Source organism: Rhynchophorus ferrugineus, unplaced genomic scaffold (assembly GCF_030347505.1).
Source record: "Rhynchophorus ferrugineus isolate W39M unplaced genomic scaffold, kcgeb_rfMv2 rfM4, whole genome shotgun sequence".
NCBI lineage: Eukaryota > Metazoa > Arthropoda > Insecta > Coleoptera > Curculionidae > Rhynchophorus > Rhynchophorus ferrugineus.
Genome location: NW_027472583.1, coordinates 15,071,030 through 15,091,847, shown reverse-complemented (window position 1 = coordinate 15,091,847; position 20,818 = coordinate 15,071,030). Strand labels below are relative to the sequence as shown.

Sequence of the window (20,818 nt, the reverse complement as noted above, 5' to 3'; positions counted from 1 at the left end):
ATATTTATTGTTTTTGTAATATATATTTTAGGTAAAAAATATGGACAAAAGATAATAATATATAAATGAAGTAATGAAAATATGCAGGAGTTAAAGTGAAACTACATAATTTGCATAGATGGAACACATAGGACAAATATAAAAAATTCTGAATTATTAACAGTACATTTGTAAATATTTAAAAGCAGTGATAAATATTGAGGTGTTTAATGACTAATGTAATAAGTTATGTAACTATATGACATTTTATTCTTTAAACTTTGTATGGATTATTTTGATTTTTATCTTTTACTCTATTATTCTCTTTTCTAACACATGATTACTTTACTACATTGTACTCGAATTTTGGTAACAGGATGATCACTAGTTCATATTAATAGCGAAATCCATTGAAAACTAAGAATTTGGGTAGTCTTAGCTATTATTGCAATGTACTTTATCACAAATATATATTATTATATCAAACTATATACATTATATCAAAATTAACTTCGGTATCGGAAAAAGTATCCAGGATTTTATAGTTGAAACCGATAAAGTAGCCAAAACTATTTGAAGGCATCTTTTATATTTTTAGGACCATTAAAAACATAAAATGTTCTTAACAAAAAAATTATACCGACTTCAAAAAAATAAATAAGGAACTGACTAAAATGTCAAAAATAATCAATCTTTGATTTTTAGCACAAGAAAAATGTTTTAAAGTAAAATATATCCATATTAATCGTAATAACTAAATAAAAATTAACAAAATCCTTATTTAACCTATCTACTACGCCTATTTTATATTCTACTATATACACGCAGTTTAGCTTAATACTTCAAACTGGTCAGTTGGTAGTAGTTAAAATATTATTGTAAATAGATAAATAGGTTTAGGTAGGTTTTTAACTAAATGTTGTGTCTTTAGTATTCTGTTTTGAGTGAGTTCTTCATTTTTTCAAGTCGGTTCAATTTTTTTTGTTAAACACATTTGAATTTTCTCTTTTTAGTATAATATATTTACTCAATAAATTACGCAGTTATTTTTATTAAGTATTACAATACAAGTGTTACAATTAAAGGCGCGGGCTTATGAGGAAAAATAAGAATAAAGAAACAATGATTGAAAATAAGGAACGCTTCAGGCCCCAGTATCTGCTACCTAGTCTAGGTGATTTAACAAATATTCTCATCAAACTAGAACAAAAATTTATTGCGCCCTTGTCGGGAATCGAACTCGCCACCTCCGCATTTGAGCTAAACGCTCTACCCATTACATCATAGAATCTCTTACCTGTGGTATTTCTACGCCTTTTCATATGATATGGCTAGTGCTTAAAAAGCAAACAGAATGGCTAAATATCTGATTATTTTACATAAAAAAATATGTGAAAACTTTATACATATCTTTGAAATTTGAAGTCTGTCCTCGAATTCGGAAGGGCACTCTTTCGAATAAAAAAAGAACTTTGAAAAACGGTCCAAAATTAACACAGAAATCAGAGAACATACATTAAAAAAATATACAGCCATACATAGAATCTCCTCCCTTTTTTGAACTCAATTAAAAACAGAAGAATGGTAACGAAAAAATTAGAAATACATTTAATAAAAACATTGTATATTTTTATTCGTTAAAAAAACAACAAAAACAATAATAAAATTATTATTTTCACATCGATCCTTAAACCCTAAACAGTTAGTAACGACAATAGCACCAAAAAATGTATTCCGTTTTAGTTGTATTCGTGTTCACTTCTTGAACAGCGACCGCCTGATCCAAGAATTGCTCTTCGTCACACTCGAAGTGGCTGCAGTTTCGTCTTTGCTGTCTTTACTACTCCTCCGTACGTCTCCATTATTGGTAACGTCGTTGGCCACCGCATTAAAGTCGTCTCCTGGAGGATCGCTGGGACTTATATCGACGACTAGACTTTGCCTGCATAGTGTAGCGACGGCTTGTCGGGGTTGGTCTTTGTCTTTATCCTTGTCCTTACCTCTTCTCATTTTCACTTTACGGAACTTCGAAGCGATTGAGGAGAATGCTGATTTGGCTGGTAGAAAACCGTCTTTGGATTTTTTGCGTTGTCTTGGAAGTGATACGTATCCTTCTGTAATATTAAAAACAATTTTAAATGATCTGTATAAGGTAAATATGTTGTATTAGTTGTAAAAATTGTTCAAATAGATCGAAAAAACTTTTAATTGCATAAGTAACTTTCATTTATAATAAAGTTTCCCTGAAGGTCAACATACTTATTCAACAGTGTAGTATAACTTAGTTAAGCCACTACTGGCCCCAGCCGGCATTCGGTAAAGCTCGGCCGTTTCCGCCTGATTTTACGACTTTGCCATTCACAAGTAATCAAGATGTAGAATCCAATGAAGTTAGGCAGCCATTTTTGCGTCGACTCCTGAATATTGTCAAAAAAGTTTTTGTTCAAATGTGAAGAGATATAAGGAAATTTCATCTAGGTTCTATGAAATTTTTATTTTTATTTTGAAAATTGGATTCGAATCTACACCAAATTCATTAATCATTCAAAAATTATAACAAAAAATGTTAACATCAATTTCAAGAGAAATTTTAGATTAATTTGTGAATTCAAAGTAATTTATTACATTATATTCTTGAAATATACTTATAATTTATCAGAACTCGTAAATCGAACTGGCAACATCGCATGCCAGGCGTTTCTCTGTTCTATAAGGTACTCAAAACTCCTATATAACTTTCGACTTCAACTAATACTTCCTGCAATTGAATGAGTCTTTAAAATTCGACCTAAATTTAATTCTATAATTAAAATGGCATAAAATTAACATGAACTTATTGAATATTCCATTGAGGTAAAACTAAGAGAACTATAAGGTTCTTAAAAGGTTATTAAATACTTCTATTTTTGGAAGTAAAAAAACTATTAAAGCTAACATTTAATAAGATCAAAATGTTTGTAATAAATTTCATAATTACTTTAGAATGTTGTTTTAAAATATCCTACCAATATTTTTGAAATTACATATTTAGAGTTACTTGATGATTTTCAGCACAATTTTACCCACAAACTTAATAATAGCAAATAATTATTTTGCATAATTTAAATTATTTTTATTGTAAATAATACAGTTTTGAATAAAAATTTCAATAGTTCTAATAATTTTAAGAAATAATAATTTTACAATTTTTCTGTCCCTAATGTTCACTGACAAGCAGCAAAAAATCTTTCAAAATATAATATTTAAGAAAACCCATTTTTATTTAATTTCCAATCAAATTATCTATCAATGAATGGCCACAAACAACATTTTTCTGCTTCAAAGGGTTCTTGCAAACAATTACAAAATCATAGATTGCCGTTTTGTAAACACTGGGTTATATCCAAAATGTGTATCAATAGCTGTGGCATGTTTTTATTAGTATTTTTAAAACATATCGAAATTCTACAGTATTTGAACTTAATCTTGCTTTAGTTAAAAAATATATATAAATAACCAATTATTAACTTGATACATTAAAATAAACATTATAAAAAACGGTTATAAAGACTATAACTATTGCGGTTTATATAATAGTATTTGCCCTAATTTTTTTTATTGTTTTCTAATAAATAAAACTTATATAAAATTCCTTTCCACCCTATGCTATTGCTCATTACCAGGAAAATGCTTATATAATTTTATTGTTTGCTTATAATTCGTTTATGTATTTATATAATATATACATATTTAATATTTAGAGAGTTTGAATTTAACTGCCATCTGTCGGTTTGTTGCCGAAACAGTATCTACTTAATAATTTCCGCTTAGTCATTAGTGTTTTGGAAAGTACCACTACTGTATAATGTAGCTACCGGTCCGTAGAGGGCAGTTCTGTATCTAATAAGAGGTAGTATATGAGTATAATACTAAATTTGCTCTGGTGGGAACATTTTAAAGGTTTACTATTGTATAATCAGTGGATTATAAAATTGAATTTGAACACAAAATTGCAATATTTATTAGCTTATGTTTGAATATAACTAAAATTATTGTTTGCATGTTTCCTTTATTTCTTAAGTGAAAAATAACAAAATCTAAATTTATCCTTGGTAACTTATTTTTCCTAAAAAACACTAAAATGTTTTTCTACCAAGAAAATGCTTTTTTCTATAAGTAACACCACTGAATTACAAGGAAAAACAGGTGAAATTTAGACGATATCTTGAAGAGTGGCCTGACCAGACAAGAGAACATAGAATGCTTATTGTATGCCTTAAAAATAAGCATGTTTGTGTTATATAGCAAAAATTACGCCGCTAAGTAGTTATTAATAATTTAATATTACGATTTATGACCTGCTTATAAGCGTTAAACTTGATATTACATTAATTTTGATTACTAACCTGCTCTATATTCGGGATTAATACGTTTATATACATCAGGATCAATATTGATCATCCCTGCAGAGGCAGACTTGATTAAGGCACCCGGTAGCGAACCCTGTTCACAACTAGACTCACTTTCAACGCTCACTTGACTCAATCTAAGAGAAAAAATATTAAAAATAAGTATATCGGAAATTCGCCTTAATGGGCAATAAGTTTTTTGAATAAAAATTATCACTCTTGGATACAATCAGATGTATGTCAAGGTTTTCTTTTCAGCTGTTAATTAGTTTTGTTGAATGACTCTTTTGAGTTTAGGCAGCTGGTAAATGTCCGGCGAAATTATAACTCTTAATTAACACAGCTACACAAAAAAGACTCAAATGATATTCCTCTTTTGTAATTTGGTTCAGTGAAAAGAATTCACATTAAAAATATCATGTTTTTACATCATACAACGATTTTGATAACCGCAATGTATCTAAGGTGTGTATCTATCTAAAATAAAATATATTTGAATTTAGTGTATACCTATTTCTCGAGGGATATTGTAATGCTTCTTCGCTAATAAAAGAAGGTGCTGACACCGGGGTCCTTAGAAATTCTTCCTTGGCTTGTTGGATCTTCCTCATCCTCGTCTCTGCAGAGAAACTGGTGGGACGAGGATTCTGATTCGCTAGCGATATATCTAGGGTTAAACTCTTCTTCAAAGCTGTTATATCTTCGAGTGTGCTACTATTATGTCCTGAAGAGGTCACAGCATTTAGAGATGTTTTTCTCGCTGGTATCGTGACCTGTTTACCAGCGTTTGTCAGAACAGTTGTACTCGATGATTTTTCCACCTCATTTCGCCCGCCTATAACAAAATTCTTCATTCTTGTACTCCGATAATCTGAAAAGAGGGTTTATGAAAATCATTCACCTAATAAAGGAGACATTTTCCTAATTTCCTCCTGATATTTCTCCGTTTGCGCCTTAACACGTCGTTCCGATACGGGTGATATCCATGCCGGAGAAGTGGATCCGCTGGAACCCCCCGATTTGACGTTTTCAGCTTGTTTGGCGCTTTGATTAAATTTTGCCATCATTAATTTTATACTTGGTGATACCTCTTTGTAAACCTTCCTTTGGGGAGTTGGGGATTCCGGAACAACAACTTTTTCTTCTGTTGGAATCTTGTCTACCGGTTTCTTTTCATCGTCCTTATGCTGATCTAAAATGTAATAACATTTTGGTACAGCAGAAACAAATAACTTTAGAAACGAATTTTAATTTACGGAAAAGAAAATAATTCGAACACCATGTATTATCCCTTCAATATCTTGTTTCATGTTAGCAAAACTGTTTCCGTGGGTTAGTTACATCACATCTCTAGCTTCTAGTATGTTAAACGTTCTATTCTGTGAGATTTGAACAAAGCAATATCTGAATCTAGAGCAATGAAATAGGTAAGATAATTTGTACTTGTATAGTAGAAGCATTCCTGACGAAAAAGTTGGGCTATTAACATATACTACGGGTTTTAGGATCAACAGTAATGACGCTATACACAACGAAGAGAACTGTGACCAGACAGTACAAAACTTGGTAGAAAACTTAGTCATGTGATACCAACAGGCTTGTTTTAAAGAAATAATAAAGTTACTGTTAAAGGTATTAAGAGATTTAAAAAAATTATAACAATTATTACAACCAAAATGTTATAAGGTATCACGAAAGAAAGTTGAGGTGGGCCCTCATTCCAATCGTCGAAGATAACACCCTTCTTGTATTCAACAGAAGACGTTTTCTTCTAATTGAATGATGTACCGTCCTCATTGTATGTTCGTCTTGCACGTCATTTCATTAGCTTGATTTAGAATCAATTGCCAAATCCACTGAACAGAGCCCATGTTGATTGACTTTTCTTCAGTTCTATCACATAGACACGCAGCATCGGATTTCTCGTCGTAAATCCTGGCTTCATACAATTTTTGAAGGTGTATACACTTACAGCTTTCAGTGAAGGCTTACCCAGACAATATCAGGCTCTGCTGGTATACTTATTTCGCTGCCTATCAAAAATTTCGTTTTCTTTTTCAGAGATTAAATAATGAGAGCGTAACTATTTTACGTAAAAAGTCACTTTATATAAAAAAATTGTTCACAGACATGGGCACCTTTTTCGTAATAATATTGCAAAATATGAGGTAATTTCTTGTTATTTATCTTTGTCATTTTCTTGCCATACCACCAATTTCGATATTTTAAAGTTATTGATTTATTTATAGCTGACCATATATCTGACCATATAGCTTGACTATATATCTGAAAAAATCGAACTTTTTTCCAATTCATTCTTTAATCTGCTTTACAAAACGTTAAAATAGAAAAGTATTGATAAATGGTGCCACTTTCCCAAAACATGAATATTTGATGATTAATATATATATATATATATATATATATATATATATATATATATATATATATATATATATATATATATATATATATATATATATATATATATATATATATATATATATATATATATATATATATATGTAGAGAGCACAAATGCACAATTCACATTGACATCTCCATCTCTAGCATTTCCATGGCCAGATGCTTGTATTTATGAATCAGAAATATTCCGCTGAAATATTCCACAAATAATTAGTGTTTCATAAGATACTGGTAGTTTATTGCCTTAATAATATTAAACATTCAGTAATACATTATTTTATGTATATGGCAAATATTTATATTATTTTGTCTACACAAAAGGCCTAGAAAAAAGCTGAAATATTTTCCGGCTTGTTGAAACTTAAAAAAACACCTTTTAATATATGAAAGCACTAATCAACGACAAGAGCAAATATTTTACAATAAAGTTATGAAGTTAATTTAGGGACAACAAAGAACAAATATAGGTTTAGGCAGATTATTAACTTTCTAATAAAGTTAATCTCTAGTAAATAACCCTTTATATAAGAATATAATAAAATAAAATAAGCATAAATTTAATAATTACAAAAATATTGCTTCAGATACAAAACCAAAAGTTTTTTTTTCATAAATTTTAACCGGTATTACCTGCATAATAAATTGTTAAATACCTGTGTTGATTGGTTCTGATGCAGTTTTAGCTAATGACGTTTCTACCAATGGTGTAAATAATTTTCTTGTGGTTTTAACGAATAATGTAACCGCAGATTCGGAGGGTGATGAATCCAATCGCGATTCTGACGTCGATGTTTCCGGATATGGAGTACTGGGACTAAGGAGGTTTTGATCAAAAATCGGTGGCAAATTGCCGTCAGATATTGATCTTGTCCTGGTTAACTTCTTATGTTGTCGTACAACACTGTGAACTTCGGCCTCCTCGTCATCAGTATCCATAAAACTTTTCTGTAGTGTTTTCTGTCTTCGAATACGCTTCTTCACCGCTCCTTGACTAGCTGATATATTTACTTGACCTAGAAATTACAGAACTTCTCACAAAAACATTTATAAAAGATACAACAATGTTACCACTAGCACTCTCCATTTTCTGAAATCGTCCTCCCTTTTCGCTATTTTTTCTGGGACTCGCTACCTGAGAATCTTCAGTTTCTTTGCTTTCGTTGGAGCAAGTTTTCTTCACTACTTTATGCTCAACTGATGATTTCCGAGAAAGTTTGTTTGCTTCGTTGTTGGAACATATACAGCATAAACATCTTCTCAGTTCCGCGATTTTGGTTCTTATTTCTTTGATGTTTTCAAACAAAGTAGCTGGGTAAGTTATATCTGAACTTTGCAAACGAGCTGATGTCGTTTTGTCCATCCTATCCACCTTAAAAAGATCGTATTTAAGTTGGTGTCATAAATAGAAGTAATCATCATACCACTTGGATCATTGTTGTAGAAACAACTTTTAAAGCTTCCAAATTTGCTTCCGTATTTGCTTGCGATGGCTTCTCCTCATTTTCAGCCATTTTATCAATAACAGCATGATTAGCTTCTTGTAGTTGTAACAATTTATCCATCAATTTCTTTATTGATTGTCTTTGAAGTTCATTTAAAAACTAAAACTTGTAGGTTGCTAGTAATTATTCGATTTTTGTAAGTAAAAGTACCTTATATGTTCTCTTGTTTTGATTCTCTTCCAAATTTTTATTTTCCACCAGGCATCTAACAAAAGAAAAACTAAAGTTTACGGTATTTTAAACTACTTTAGTTAAATATAATTGTAACAAGTGTAAATCGAATGTTGATATTAAAAATGTGTGTTAAATATTGACCTTTTAAAGCGTTTCTGGAATTTTTTTTCGCACATTTTGCATTTATTATAATACGTGTTTTAGTTTTTATCATGCCTACAATCATTCGTTTCAAGAATTACTGGACGTTTTATTTCGTTTTCAAAAATAGGAATTTGGTACTTTTTCTCTATTAACTCACGTGGAATCTAAGTATTAAGCATCTTTGGTTATCCAGTCTTATATAAATATTTTAAAAACTGTTGGTCTAGTTTTGGACGAACCTACGCTGTATTGCTCTTTTTTTCAGAAATAAAAAGAAATGACAAAAATGACTTTCCGGAATATCAATTTTTAAAGCGCTTTAACTTTTTGGGCGAGTAAATGATTGATAATGTTCCAGATTTTTCTCTGGGCTTTATTGAATAAGTTTTACTAAATATATGCGATTTGAAAGTAATATATTAGGAAGAACCGAAATTACTTTTACCCAGCGTTATATAATTTTGTAACAGTAAATATAAGGGTATTTTGTTAAGTTCTTAGAAAACATAGAAAACAAATGTATATTATTTTAATACTATTCTTTACAATTTTGCAAGTTTTTCAACATTAAAATTCGACATGATTGATACAACAGATACCAATTTTAATAGCCATCTGAGAAATAAGGTTTATAAAAACAAACTTCTAATTTTTTCTTGCATAATCAAAATAATACAATTTTAATACCTTTATACTAACAATTAAACTTACAGTTAGAATTAATTATTAATTATTTCTACGTACACAATTACATTATCACGTATTTAATATACATTCGTATATTAACCTATAGTCTATTCAAAGTTATTTTGAACATACGTCATCTAAATTTGTGACATCAAAACGTCGCAACGTTGCCGCATCAACCCTGAGTTTCTGTTCAGTTTGGCTTTGAAATACAAGATTCTAATCTAAATAAAATAATTGAACAAAAATGTTATAAAAAATAATTTATTTTAACATTGTAGTACATCTAAAAATTACAGTTAATAACCACAATAGTTTATAACAATCAATAGAGTTATAACCTTTTATCACATCTCACTGATGCCGGATTAAATCCCATATATTCAGGAGTTTCGCAAGGCAGTGTACTGGGTCCAGTACTGTATCTTCTGTATACGGCCGATCTGTCCACCACAAAAATAAATACCGTGGCAACATATGCAGACAACACAGCAATCTTAGCATCCCATGCATATACAGTCACAGCATCAAAATACTTACAAACCCACCTAGAGCAAATACAATTATGGTTGAAGACATGGCGCATTAAATCCAATGAAACAAAACCCACCCATGTAACGTTTACCCTGCGTGTCCACAGAGAATATAAATCATCGTCAACTGGTCAACAAGCAGAGCATGTTAAATATCTTGGTATGCACTTAAATCGACGCCTAATCTGGAAGAAGCACATACTGTCTAAACGAAAACAACTTGGACTTAAATTATATTAAAGGTATTGGCTCATCGGGCGCAAATTCTAGTTATCATTAGATGACAAGGTGTTGTTGTATGAGTCTATACTCAAGCCTATTTGGTCATATGGAATCCAACTATGGGGTACCGCTAGCAAATCTAACATATCCATCATTCAACGGTTCCAAAATAATGTGTTGCGTGCCATTGTTGATGCTCAATACTATATTTCAGATAAAGTGATACAACGCGATATCCTCTTGAACCTATAGCGAGTGTAATTCAACGTGTTTGTCTGAAGTACTTCAAAAGAGTATCAGCGCATCCCAACATACTCGCTAACCAGCTAAATATGCGACGTGATATTGAAGTGCGTAGACTGAAACGTTTAACACCACCTGATCTGATTACTGGACGTATATAGACTTTAGAATAAGCTTTAGAATAAGACTAATTAATTAAGATAATATTTTACACAGAAGATCGCTTAATGATGTGATTTTCTACATGCCATGTAGATATAATATAGACATAAGAAATACTTATTGCCCATAGGACAGATTGTGGAATCACAAAGAGTAAAAGATTCACTATTATCACTATTGCTTTCAAGAATTTTTCAAGAAACAGCTTTATGTCTCTTTTTAACTAGAATAAAATGAGAAAGAAAATATTGTCTGATTCTGAAACGAATTTACTAATTGCTATGAATGACGACTAACTTTGAATAGACTATATAACATGTGCCGCTAAAATTTTAATTTTTAATCATAGCTAGCAGGTTCCTTCTTTCCACTTTTCTTAACAAGCAATTCAGCAATTAAATGAAAAAACATAATAACTTGAATGATCTCGAATAACCGAAATAATATTAATATATATTTATATTAACACTTAAACTTATATTTGTGAAAATAGTTATTAAAAATAATTATTGTACATATGTAAGTGTATGTATACATACTTGTATAATATAAATGTGTATGTTGACATATAACATTTGCTAAATTTCAAGTTCTTAAGTAAAATTTACCTTATTTCATCTTCAGTAACTTGTAACTCCGTTAATAATTTTACTATTCCTTCCATTAAATCGTAATTAATTTGAGCTTGCGTAGACTCTGACCTCCTAATTTTTGGTACAGCAATTGTTTCACTTTCACTGAAATATAATATATAAATAGAGGTTTTTATAAATGCAACATTGAACAATATTGGGAATATACAAAGTGGAAGAAATATAATTAATATAGATTATCATTTATATAAATCAATTTCTTATTGTGTAATAAATGAAGTGGCCTAGTTGAAAATTCTCTCAGATGACCTATTAACGGTAAAAGGTAACTACAGACAGTACACTATATTTAGGAACTACTCAAGCATTACTTTTTTTTATTATCTAATTATTACATTGTTATCACTCGTCTCCGACTAACCTACAATTTGTTTTTATAATAACTTAAATCTAGGTATATAACCAGAAGGACCAATCGGCCACAGCTCAGTCTCTGGTAAAATAATGTTTATACATGTCACTGTTGTATTTTTATTATATGCGCCTCACTACACAACACTACACAAGATCAGTTGGTTTGATTCTTTTGAGTCTGTGTCCTGTTCTGGTGGTATCCAAAAGCTGCATACTTCAATATTCTCATGAGAATGAAGTATTTCCTCATGCCTCATGCATTTCTCTTGATTTCTTGACTGACTGTGGGTATCTGAAGGTCTCGATGTAGGTAATGAGTTGTATAGTATTTTGGTGCGCCCACAATACCTCTCAGAACTTTTTTCTGAAAAATTTGTATTTTATTTATTTTGCCCTTTGCAGCATCCCCATAATTGAACTCCGTATGTCCATATAGGTTCCAGTATTTGCTTATATAACAGCAATTTATTATGTACCGATATTTGTGATTTTATTCCAATTAGCCAGTACATTTTCCTATATTTCAATTCCAGTTCTTTTCTTTTCTTCTTTATATATTCCTTCCAGAGAAGTTTTGCATCAAGATTCATTTTGAGATATTTAGGGTTGTTGCTATATGGAATTATTATTTAATGTTATTGGTACTTGTACGGTCTGGTTGTAGTTGAACTGCTCCTGCACAGATTTACTTTCATTAATTTTTATTTTCCAAGCTTGTGTTCAATTATTTATATTATTACTTGCTTGCTGTAATTTTTGTGAGGCTTCACTATTGTCTCCGACAGCTGTAATCGCAGTATCATCAGCAAACGTAGCCATTGTAATATTATACATTTGTGGTATATCACAAGGGTAGAGTATATAAAGCATTGGTTCCAGTATATTTCCTTGTGGTACACCTGCTTTAGCTTCTTTTATTGTAGAGTAAGCTTCTTCTTGTTTGACTCTAAACATTCTGGTTGTAATGTACGATTTTAATAGTTTGGTGTGTTGTTTTGGTGACATTTTCTGTAGTTTATGAACAAAGTCTTTATGCCAAATCTTATCGAGGGCTTGTGCTACATCTAAGAATAAAGCTGAGCATTTTTTACTTTCGTAAGCTTTTTCAATAACATTTGTTATTATGTGGACCTGGTCAATTGTTGAATGTTTGTTAGTAAACAGGTAAAAAACAAGTAAAACCAGTAAAAAAGTTAATAAACCCAAACTGGTGTGTTGGTATTAGTTTTTTTCTCTCTATGATCGGTTTTATTGTTATCAACAGGAGATTTTCAAAAACCTTAAATATTACTGGCAACAGTGATATAGGTCTATAGGCTTTTATTTCGATTAATTTTGGGATCATTATAATTTCCGCCATCTTCCAAATTCCTGGGGCATGTTTTAATTTAAATGCTGTGTTGATCAAGTTGGTGAGTTTTATAACTCCCTTTCTTGGTAGTTTTATAGTAATTCTCCTATTATTAAATTGTATCCTGGCGATTTCCTGGGGTTAATGTCAGTTTTAATTACTTTGGTTAGCTCTTTCGGCGTGACTAATTAGTCATCGAATTTTCTGCTCCTTTGTCCGGCAAATTATATTCAATATTAGTTTCGTTTGGTTTGAAAGTTTTTTCTAAATATTGGCATTATTGCATATTGTAAATAATTGACAATACTCAAGTACTTAAAGAACTTAACTACTTCACAAATACACCCGCAAAAGTATGTAATGAAAATCTTACCATAATGGCTTAAATTCCTGCCTCTGATAAACAGGTAACTGTTGGCCTTCCACACAACTCAAATGCAGAGGTTCGGCGGTTTCTTCTTCATAATCTTCGACTTCCACTAATACCGCTTCCGGTTCGTCCAAGAATAAATCCGTGCTTCCCAAAGATGAAGCTTTGGAATCAGCCAGGCTTTCCTTCTCCAATTCCTCCATATCGTTCAGGGATAATGATGATGGATGTCCAGATAACAGGGGACACGTAAGGTTTAGTGCCGATACTGCTATACTATCTGCGGATTTTGATCGAGTTAATGACGCCGAATGGTACAAGGATGTTGACTTGTTTTTAATATAGGTTGGTCTTATATTTGGCGCCACGTTGGATGAAGAAAGCAAGGCAAAAGTAGATGCTTCCGGTGCAATGCCTTGTGATTTCTCCCATTCGTATAATTTTTGGGTAAATTTCCTCGAAATTCCCTCAAATCTATGGAAACCAGAAGGTGTATGAATGAGGACTTCTTTCTTTGATGGTAATAATACAGATTTTCTCAATTTAGATAATCTAATTATAACAGAAATATTAGATAAATCATTAATGCGCTACATCATGTTTACCTTTCTTCTCTTTCTAGAAATTTTTGTTTTTCTCTCTCTAATCTCTGTTTTTCCTTCTCGATCTTACCCAATTCTTTCTCGAACCAGTGGAGTTCTTTATTTTGGTCCTTCGACTTTTTACTTTGTTTCGGCGATGAATTTTTCCTATAAATATTGGATATTATATCTGTTACTTACTATTGATGGCTATATACCTGCTAAGTTTTGGACTGGGAGTTTTATCCTTGAATCTCTTGTGGTCGGCAAAGGCAGATGGTCCACCGAGAGCTTTAATTTGTTTCCATTCTTCAAGTTTTTTCCGGAAATCTTCAGACATAATAGGGAATTCCTTTACAGTATGATCAGATGATTTGCTACAACCATCGATAATTAGATAAGAATGTTCATTAAACAGTGACGTTTTAATTTATTGTTGTAATTTTTATTATTTTGTTATTTAGTGTATTAGATCTGGTCAAACCGAAGCGTTCATGTTTTCATCAATACTAGACCAAAGAGTTCCAAAAATTGAAAAATATCTTCAACAAATATTTCATCAATCACAGATCTACCAGAAGAGAGTATTTTAAACATTTCTACTGAAAAACTGAGGAGAATAAGAGAAAAATCTTATTACCTACACATAATGTTTATTTCTAGTTGAGTAACGTTAACAACTGAGCACAGATTCATTAAAATGACTTGAAAAGCTTACCAAGAGGAAAAAGCCTATCCAATGTCTGTAATATTTTTTACAACCTCTTCCCACATTTCTGGCTAAGCTATGTTGCATCGATCTGAATAAGAGTAATCAGAAAGTGCGATAATTGATGAGTACTCTTTGTACGAAAGAAAGTTTCTTTTGAGATACAACAGTGTTATTTCCTTTAATTAACAATATATTCTTCATAACCATTATCAGAACCCCAATCTCGATCAAGCGGTCAAGTGGTTTAAATTCTGGGGATTGCAAATCAACTCCCTGAAATCTCAGGCCATTATTTTCTATATGAAGCCTTACGCACTGCGCGCCTCGCAACTTAAGATCGACACCGCAACATTTCCAGGGCTGGATAACGTCACGTACGTCTCCACTTCGATCATCAGTTCAGTTGTCATTTCCAAATCCTGAAAGTCATCCAGAAAGGTTTAGGCATAGCAAACCTGCTATCCCTCTCTCATCTGCCGTTCTGGCATACGTACGATCTCCATCAAATGCTCATTTTACAAGATGTTAATTCGGTCCGTTCTCCTCTACGGATCTGATAGTCTACTTCAAATTTGTTACACTCAACCAGGTCAAATAGCTTCAATTTTTCTAAAATAAGCTCCTCAGGAAAATCTGAGAATCTGAGAAACGTTCCATGGTTTGTCAGAAATAATCAAATTCACAGGGAAACTGACACTCCATAAATCAAAGACTTCATATCTCAATCCTTCCACAAACAGCAACTCAGCTCAAGTTCTTCTGAAAGCGCGAGCTGGTCGCGAGCTGGTCGCCATGCTGGGAGCTTAGCACTGCGTCACCGCTAACCTCCCCTTTTCCAGTTTCCTTTTCCTTTGCAGTCATAACTTTGGCCCGCATGCGACAGCATCCAGTCGTCTGCTAGCTTAAGTTCGCGAATCAATAGAATCGCTGGGTCCTCGTGTCCAATAACGGGTGCCCAATCAGCGAGTGCCATATCCCCAAATTTAATGCAGTAGCGACCCACAGGGGTCAACTGTGAGGCGATTTCAGTTTAGTGTATTGGTAAGCCCCGAGGCAGTTCCACATAACCCGGTTCAACGTTTCACACCAGGTCAAGTCTCCGTGATCAGGTATGTCATGCATTCCACCTTCTGGTTTTAGGCCATAACAAAAAAAACCCAAAAACACCACTTTTATATATTTCAAACCAAAACTGACAATGGAAATATGATGAAGCAATATTCAACCACTATTCAAGAAATCCTATTCAACAATGAAAGAAACTATAGATGGTCCATATTTCTGTATAAAGTCCTAAGAACTATTATGGATAAATGGAAAAAATCAAAAAACATATGATAAATCTAAGACAAAACTAAAGTAGAATGCGGACTCAAACTAATTAAACTATTTGATATCCTGTAGAATATAGCTATTTGTAAATAACAGATCGTAGAAACTAGTTTTAAATAATTATAGAGGTTAATCGACACTAAACACTTTGAATTACTAACAACTATAATTTTACAAAAAAAATAGTTAGAAAACAATTAAACAGGTATAAAAATTATAGAGAAGAGATTCATTATTAATACTAACCTTGGACCGCCGAGACTTTTCCATCTGGGTACTTCACCAAGTTTCTTCTTCGGACCAGCACTAGTTTTTTTAATCTTTTCCCATTCTTCCAGTTTCTTCTTAAACTCTGGCGGAAGATCAGTTTCTCTTGTAACCTGTGATAATCTGAAACAAAATCGTTTCATTTTTATAAATGGATTTTCAAATAATTTAATTAATATAGTACCTTTGTCGGCTACTAGTTGATTGACTCTTTATTTTTTGCCACTCTTCCATCTTCTTCGCAAACGCCGGATCCTTATTTTCGTCACATAACGGCCCCGTTGACGTTGGAGTCGATGCACCTGGAGATTTCTGCAAAAGAAACATAGCAATAATTTAACAATGCTGCAACTCGGGTTCAACTTTACTTGTTTCAAGCGCTCCCATTCGCTCAGCTTATCTTGGAACTCCAAACTGATTTTCTTTTGTAGTTTAGCATAGTTCTTTTTAATCTCCTCCTCGATATTACCGTCGTCGGGCCTGTCTTTATTTTGCGATGATTGCGAGCTTTTAGGCGTGCGATTACGGTCTTTAGTTAAAAATGCCCTTCGTACACGAACCCATCTGGACGATTTGGTTTCTGAATCAGACTTAATGAGGGAAAATATTAATAAGAGTTCTTAAAAAGTATCTTCGAAAATTTTATAAATTATAAATAACACGTCTGAAATTGTTAATGATTACTGTTATTTAAATATTAGGTGCATAATTTAATTTTTACAAGTTTGTGAGAATTTTTTTTCCTTGAGAACATCATGTATTATTTCTTATGGTCTTGCGTCATCAAATAACGTAAGTATGCCATAAAGAAAGAGACTTGCAGGCATTGAATGCTCGCATGATTCGCTATGCTCTTTTTGAGACATTCTTCATAACATTCCACAACATCTGAGGCTGAATTTCTTCAATTTCATGACGAATATTGTCTTTAAGATGTTAAATCGTTTGGCGGTAAGACACATAAACTTTTGATTCAAAAAACTCCATAAAAAAAAGTCTAATGCTCTTAAATCTGGAGATCTGGCTGGCCATGCTAAATCGCCACTTCGCGAAATTAGTCTTCGTGGAAAAATGTCATTCAATAATTGAATTGTTGAACGAGCTGTGTGTGGTGTGGCCCAATCTTGCTGAAACCACATGTCCTCTAGTTATTGCTCTTCAATTTCAGGCACAAAAAAAAAATCGAATCATGTCTTGGTACCGTTCAGCAGTAATAATAACTGCAACGGTCATTTTCAAAAAAATAAGTACCAAAGATGTTTCCTGCATGAATACCACACCATACAGTTGTTTCTAGTGGATACAATAATGTTTCATGAATTAATTGAGGTTTCTGTGTTCCCCTAAACCGACTGTTTTGTTAATTGCCTGGGCACTGAGAAGAAAATGGGCTTGGTCGCTCATTATCAAATTAGACGAAAAATTTCGCCAGACATTCTTAGGATTGCATTATTGTACTCAACTCGTTGATCATGATCTCTCGGTAGCAATTTTTGGACTAATTGAATTTTCTATGGGAACATTTTCAAAATTTGCCTTAAACTGCGTGCTAAAATGTGTAATTGTAATTGATGTTTCTGGAGATTTTGCAACACTATCGCGCACCAGAGCTACATTTTCAGCATTACGAGACTTCCGTTATCTTCCAGATCGAGGCCTGTCTGCTGTCGTACCGTACTGCCGAAAATTCGCATGTAAACGATAAATGATGGTTTTGTGAGGCACTGGACGATTGGGATATTTTTGACACAATTTCTGCTGAGTGGCAATAATGGAACGATTATTTTCAATAAAAAAAAACGTAAAGACCAAATACATTAAAAAAAAAGTAAAGTTACTTATCTTTTATTTAAGCAAAGATATAGGCAATCAAAATGGTAGGAAGACTTTTGCCCCACGTTGTACAAAAATAAATATTACATTTCATTTCTCAATGTATGTTGGAAATATTGAGTTGAAATGTTAGTAATTTAATGTAATTTATTATATTGTGTATTGACCATAACAATGTACAAATATGAAATATATATTTTCAGAAAAAAAAACATCTATTTTGATGTTATTTGTTATTCTAAATTTTTTTTTATAACATCTTTATTAGATACGCTTAGTACAATCTTAATTTACAATTAATTTATTACTACTTTTCCTATGTACTTGAATTAATTAATAAGCAAGACGAGTGAGAGAAAATACATCAGTAAGTATTCCTCAATTATAAAATTATAATTATTTATTAATTATTAACTTATAGCTATAGTTTACACTAATATTACACACTAAATGTTCACACAAGTTCGTATGATTTTGTTCGTTTTAATCTCCTGAAATCCTGCGTGCTGTCCAGCAATTGTATTGCTTCCACGTTAGTATGATTTAGTAATCTTCCTTCATGTTTTAAAGCGAAATCCTGCACAACTTCGCAAATCCATTTGATTTCCAGGTCATCGTGCAGTTCTTTATTGGTTACATAGCGATAGCCATTGGTAATCAATCGAAGAACCTTGTTTTGAAAGCGTTGTATGACTAGTAGATTTGAATTTTTAGTGCAACCCCATATTTGCACCCTATAGGTCCAAATTAGCTTTATAATTGTATTATGGATCAACCTCTTTGATTTTAGATCAAGTTGAGAGTATCGTCCGACTAACCAGTATAGTTGTTTTATTTTGGTTCTAATGTGTTTTGCTTTTTGTTTAACGTGATGCTTCCAATTTAATCTACCGTCAAGATGGATTCCAAGGTATTTTGCTGATTCTACTTCAGGAATCGGGCATCCATTGAGTGATATAATTAAGTTTTTATTATTTCGCCTTAATGCAAAATTAACGTGGACAGATTTGGAGCTATTAAGCTGAATTTTCCAATCTTTCGTCCATTTGTACAATTTGTTGACTGCCACTTACACTTTTTCTATTGCCCTAGGCAGAGATTGTAAAAATGAAAAATTTTTCATATAGGTAAAATGAAGGGGATATGATTTACATCATATTTAACGTCAGAGTATAAATATCTTTGTCTATTTCCATTCAAAATTATATTGTTGAAAATGTTGATACTTGTTATACTATAAAAATCGTCAGATATCTGTTTTTATGTGTTGAAAAACATGTTTGATTTCTGCTAGCTCATCCACAAAATTGAAAATAGCGATTATGAAATGAATATGATTATAGTGAATGAACATATGCATAGAGTCAAAAAATTGTCTTCTATCTATTGCATGCTCCCGAAACGTTATGTATGCTATTATTTGAAAACTATAAAGTATCGCGAGATTATTTCTATTTTAAATTTTATTTTCAAAATGCTCAAAAAAATCTTGAGAAACCAAGTCATATACCTAATATTTGATAATTTATTTATTAACAATTAAAATAAGCGTTAAGAAATATATAGCATTTTACACTGAATGCTAATATCAGTAACACTGAAAATACAACCTGAGTTAAATATTAAAATGACTTATAAGATCTGTGAATTAATTTTGCGGGAGTTTTCGTGAATTCAAATTACATAATTGTTTTTCTATCGATTTGGTGGTAGGAATCGAATGTTGAGCATACTTAATAAAATCAACTTATGACATAAATATCAGTTACAAATAGCTGATGTTATGTTGTAAGTTTCATGATATATTTTAAATATATCAATATTAACTCACAGTCCCCGTATAATTCACAAGTCTAATGGACCAACAATATTAAAAAATGTTAGTTTTTATAAAAATGATACAAAATATTAAAAGCCGTCTGATAACTTACTGTACTATCCTCGGCTAAAACTCTTTGATAACGTTCAACAACCTCTGGTGGGATATCGCTGCAACATGGACTAGTGCTGGGAGTACTACATACATTTGGTGATGGCGACAGTGACAAGTGCGTGCCTAAATATGAAAAGAAAATATGTTCTGTCAAAAATGTTCGGAAAGTTATTATTTGAAAAGTCCGCTTAAAGGAATTCCAAAATTTAGTTTTATGGCTAAAATGGCCTCTAGACGTGGAGTTTGAATTGGTTTATCGATTTAGTTCATGTCATGTAAGATTTACATTTTTATAATGAATATAATACACTTTGAACAAGGAACTTGTCTTTCATTTTGCATTATAAATTTCTTGTGAAACTTCAAAAGCATATACTTTTGAGTATTATAATGCATTCAGAAGTATTAGATCTGATCGTCCATCATCGCATTCAGTTGAAGTTAACATCATTAATGAAGACAGTACACTTGTAAAGTTAATATTTCGAAAAACTATTTATTTAACTATTATTTTTTTGCCAAAAACTCATCACCCGTTCTCATATAAGATGCCTCCTACCGACTACTTTCTCTTTCTAAAACAAATATTACCACTTCAATAAACCAGTTTAAATATACAAATTGCGGCAAGAGCTGAAGTGGATTCCAAAAACTGCATTTAATAATATTTTTACAAATAAATTATTTGTTAGCATGTGTATAATTTTAGAAGAGCTCTACTTTGAAGGCTATATATTAAATTTGAATAAACAATAAACATTTTGTGTTTTGTACACCAATTTCCAAAACTCTCTTGAGAGAAAGTAAATTACACATAACTGACGTACATAGATATTTTGATAAAGAATCAATAATTGTACGGCAAAAATGTTATCTAATATATATATATATATATATATATATATATATATATATATATATATATATATATATATATATATATAATTTTATTTGAACTATATATATTTCAT

The 20,818-nt window shown here is 31.7% G+C and overlaps 1 protein-coding gene across 10 annotated transcripts in view; it reads right to left on the bottom strand.

Moving 5' to 3' along the window:
• Window positions 1-1,586: 1,586 nt before the first annotated feature.
• Window positions 1,587-20,818, bottom strand: part of LOC143196635 (uncharacterized) — a 61,442-nt gene continuing 42,210 nt past the window's right edge. For 3 of the 10 annotated variants that reach the window (XM_076404491.1, XM_076404493.1, XM_076404492.1), the window contains exons 8-23: window positions 19,846-19,970; window positions 16,450-16,671; window positions 16,266-16,393; window positions 16,061-16,204; window positions 13,989-14,147; window positions 13,795-13,938; window positions 13,193-13,741; window positions 11,070-11,198; window positions 8,447-8,501; window positions 8,216-8,395; window positions 7,863-8,163; window positions 7,448-7,807; window positions 5,269-5,559; window positions 4,878-5,202; window positions 4,365-4,504; window positions 1,587-2,093 (exon numbers count right to left, since the gene is read on the bottom strand). In XM_076404491.1, the coding sequence (XP_076260606.1) occupies window positions 1,735-2,093; window positions 4,365-4,504; window positions 4,878-5,202; window positions 5,269-5,559; window positions 7,448-7,807; window positions 7,863-8,163; window positions 8,216-8,395; window positions 8,447-8,501; window positions 11,070-11,198; window positions 13,193-13,741; window positions 13,795-13,938; window positions 13,989-14,147; window positions 16,061-16,204; window positions 16,266-16,393; window positions 16,450-16,671; window positions 19,846-19,970 (3,611 nt within the window). In that variant the 3' untranslated portion in view covers window positions 1,587-1,734. The remainder of the gene's footprint in view (window positions 2,094-4,364; window positions 4,505-4,877; window positions 5,203-5,268; window positions 5,560-7,447; window positions 7,808-7,862; window positions 8,164-8,215; window positions 8,396-8,446; window positions 8,502-11,069; window positions 11,199-13,192; window positions 13,742-13,794; window positions 13,939-13,988; window positions 14,148-16,060; window positions 16,205-16,265; window positions 16,394-16,449; window positions 16,672-19,845; window positions 19,971-20,818) is intronic. The other 7 variants (XM_076404494.1, XM_076404495.1, XM_076404497.1 and 4 more) reach the window with 5 other exon arrangements.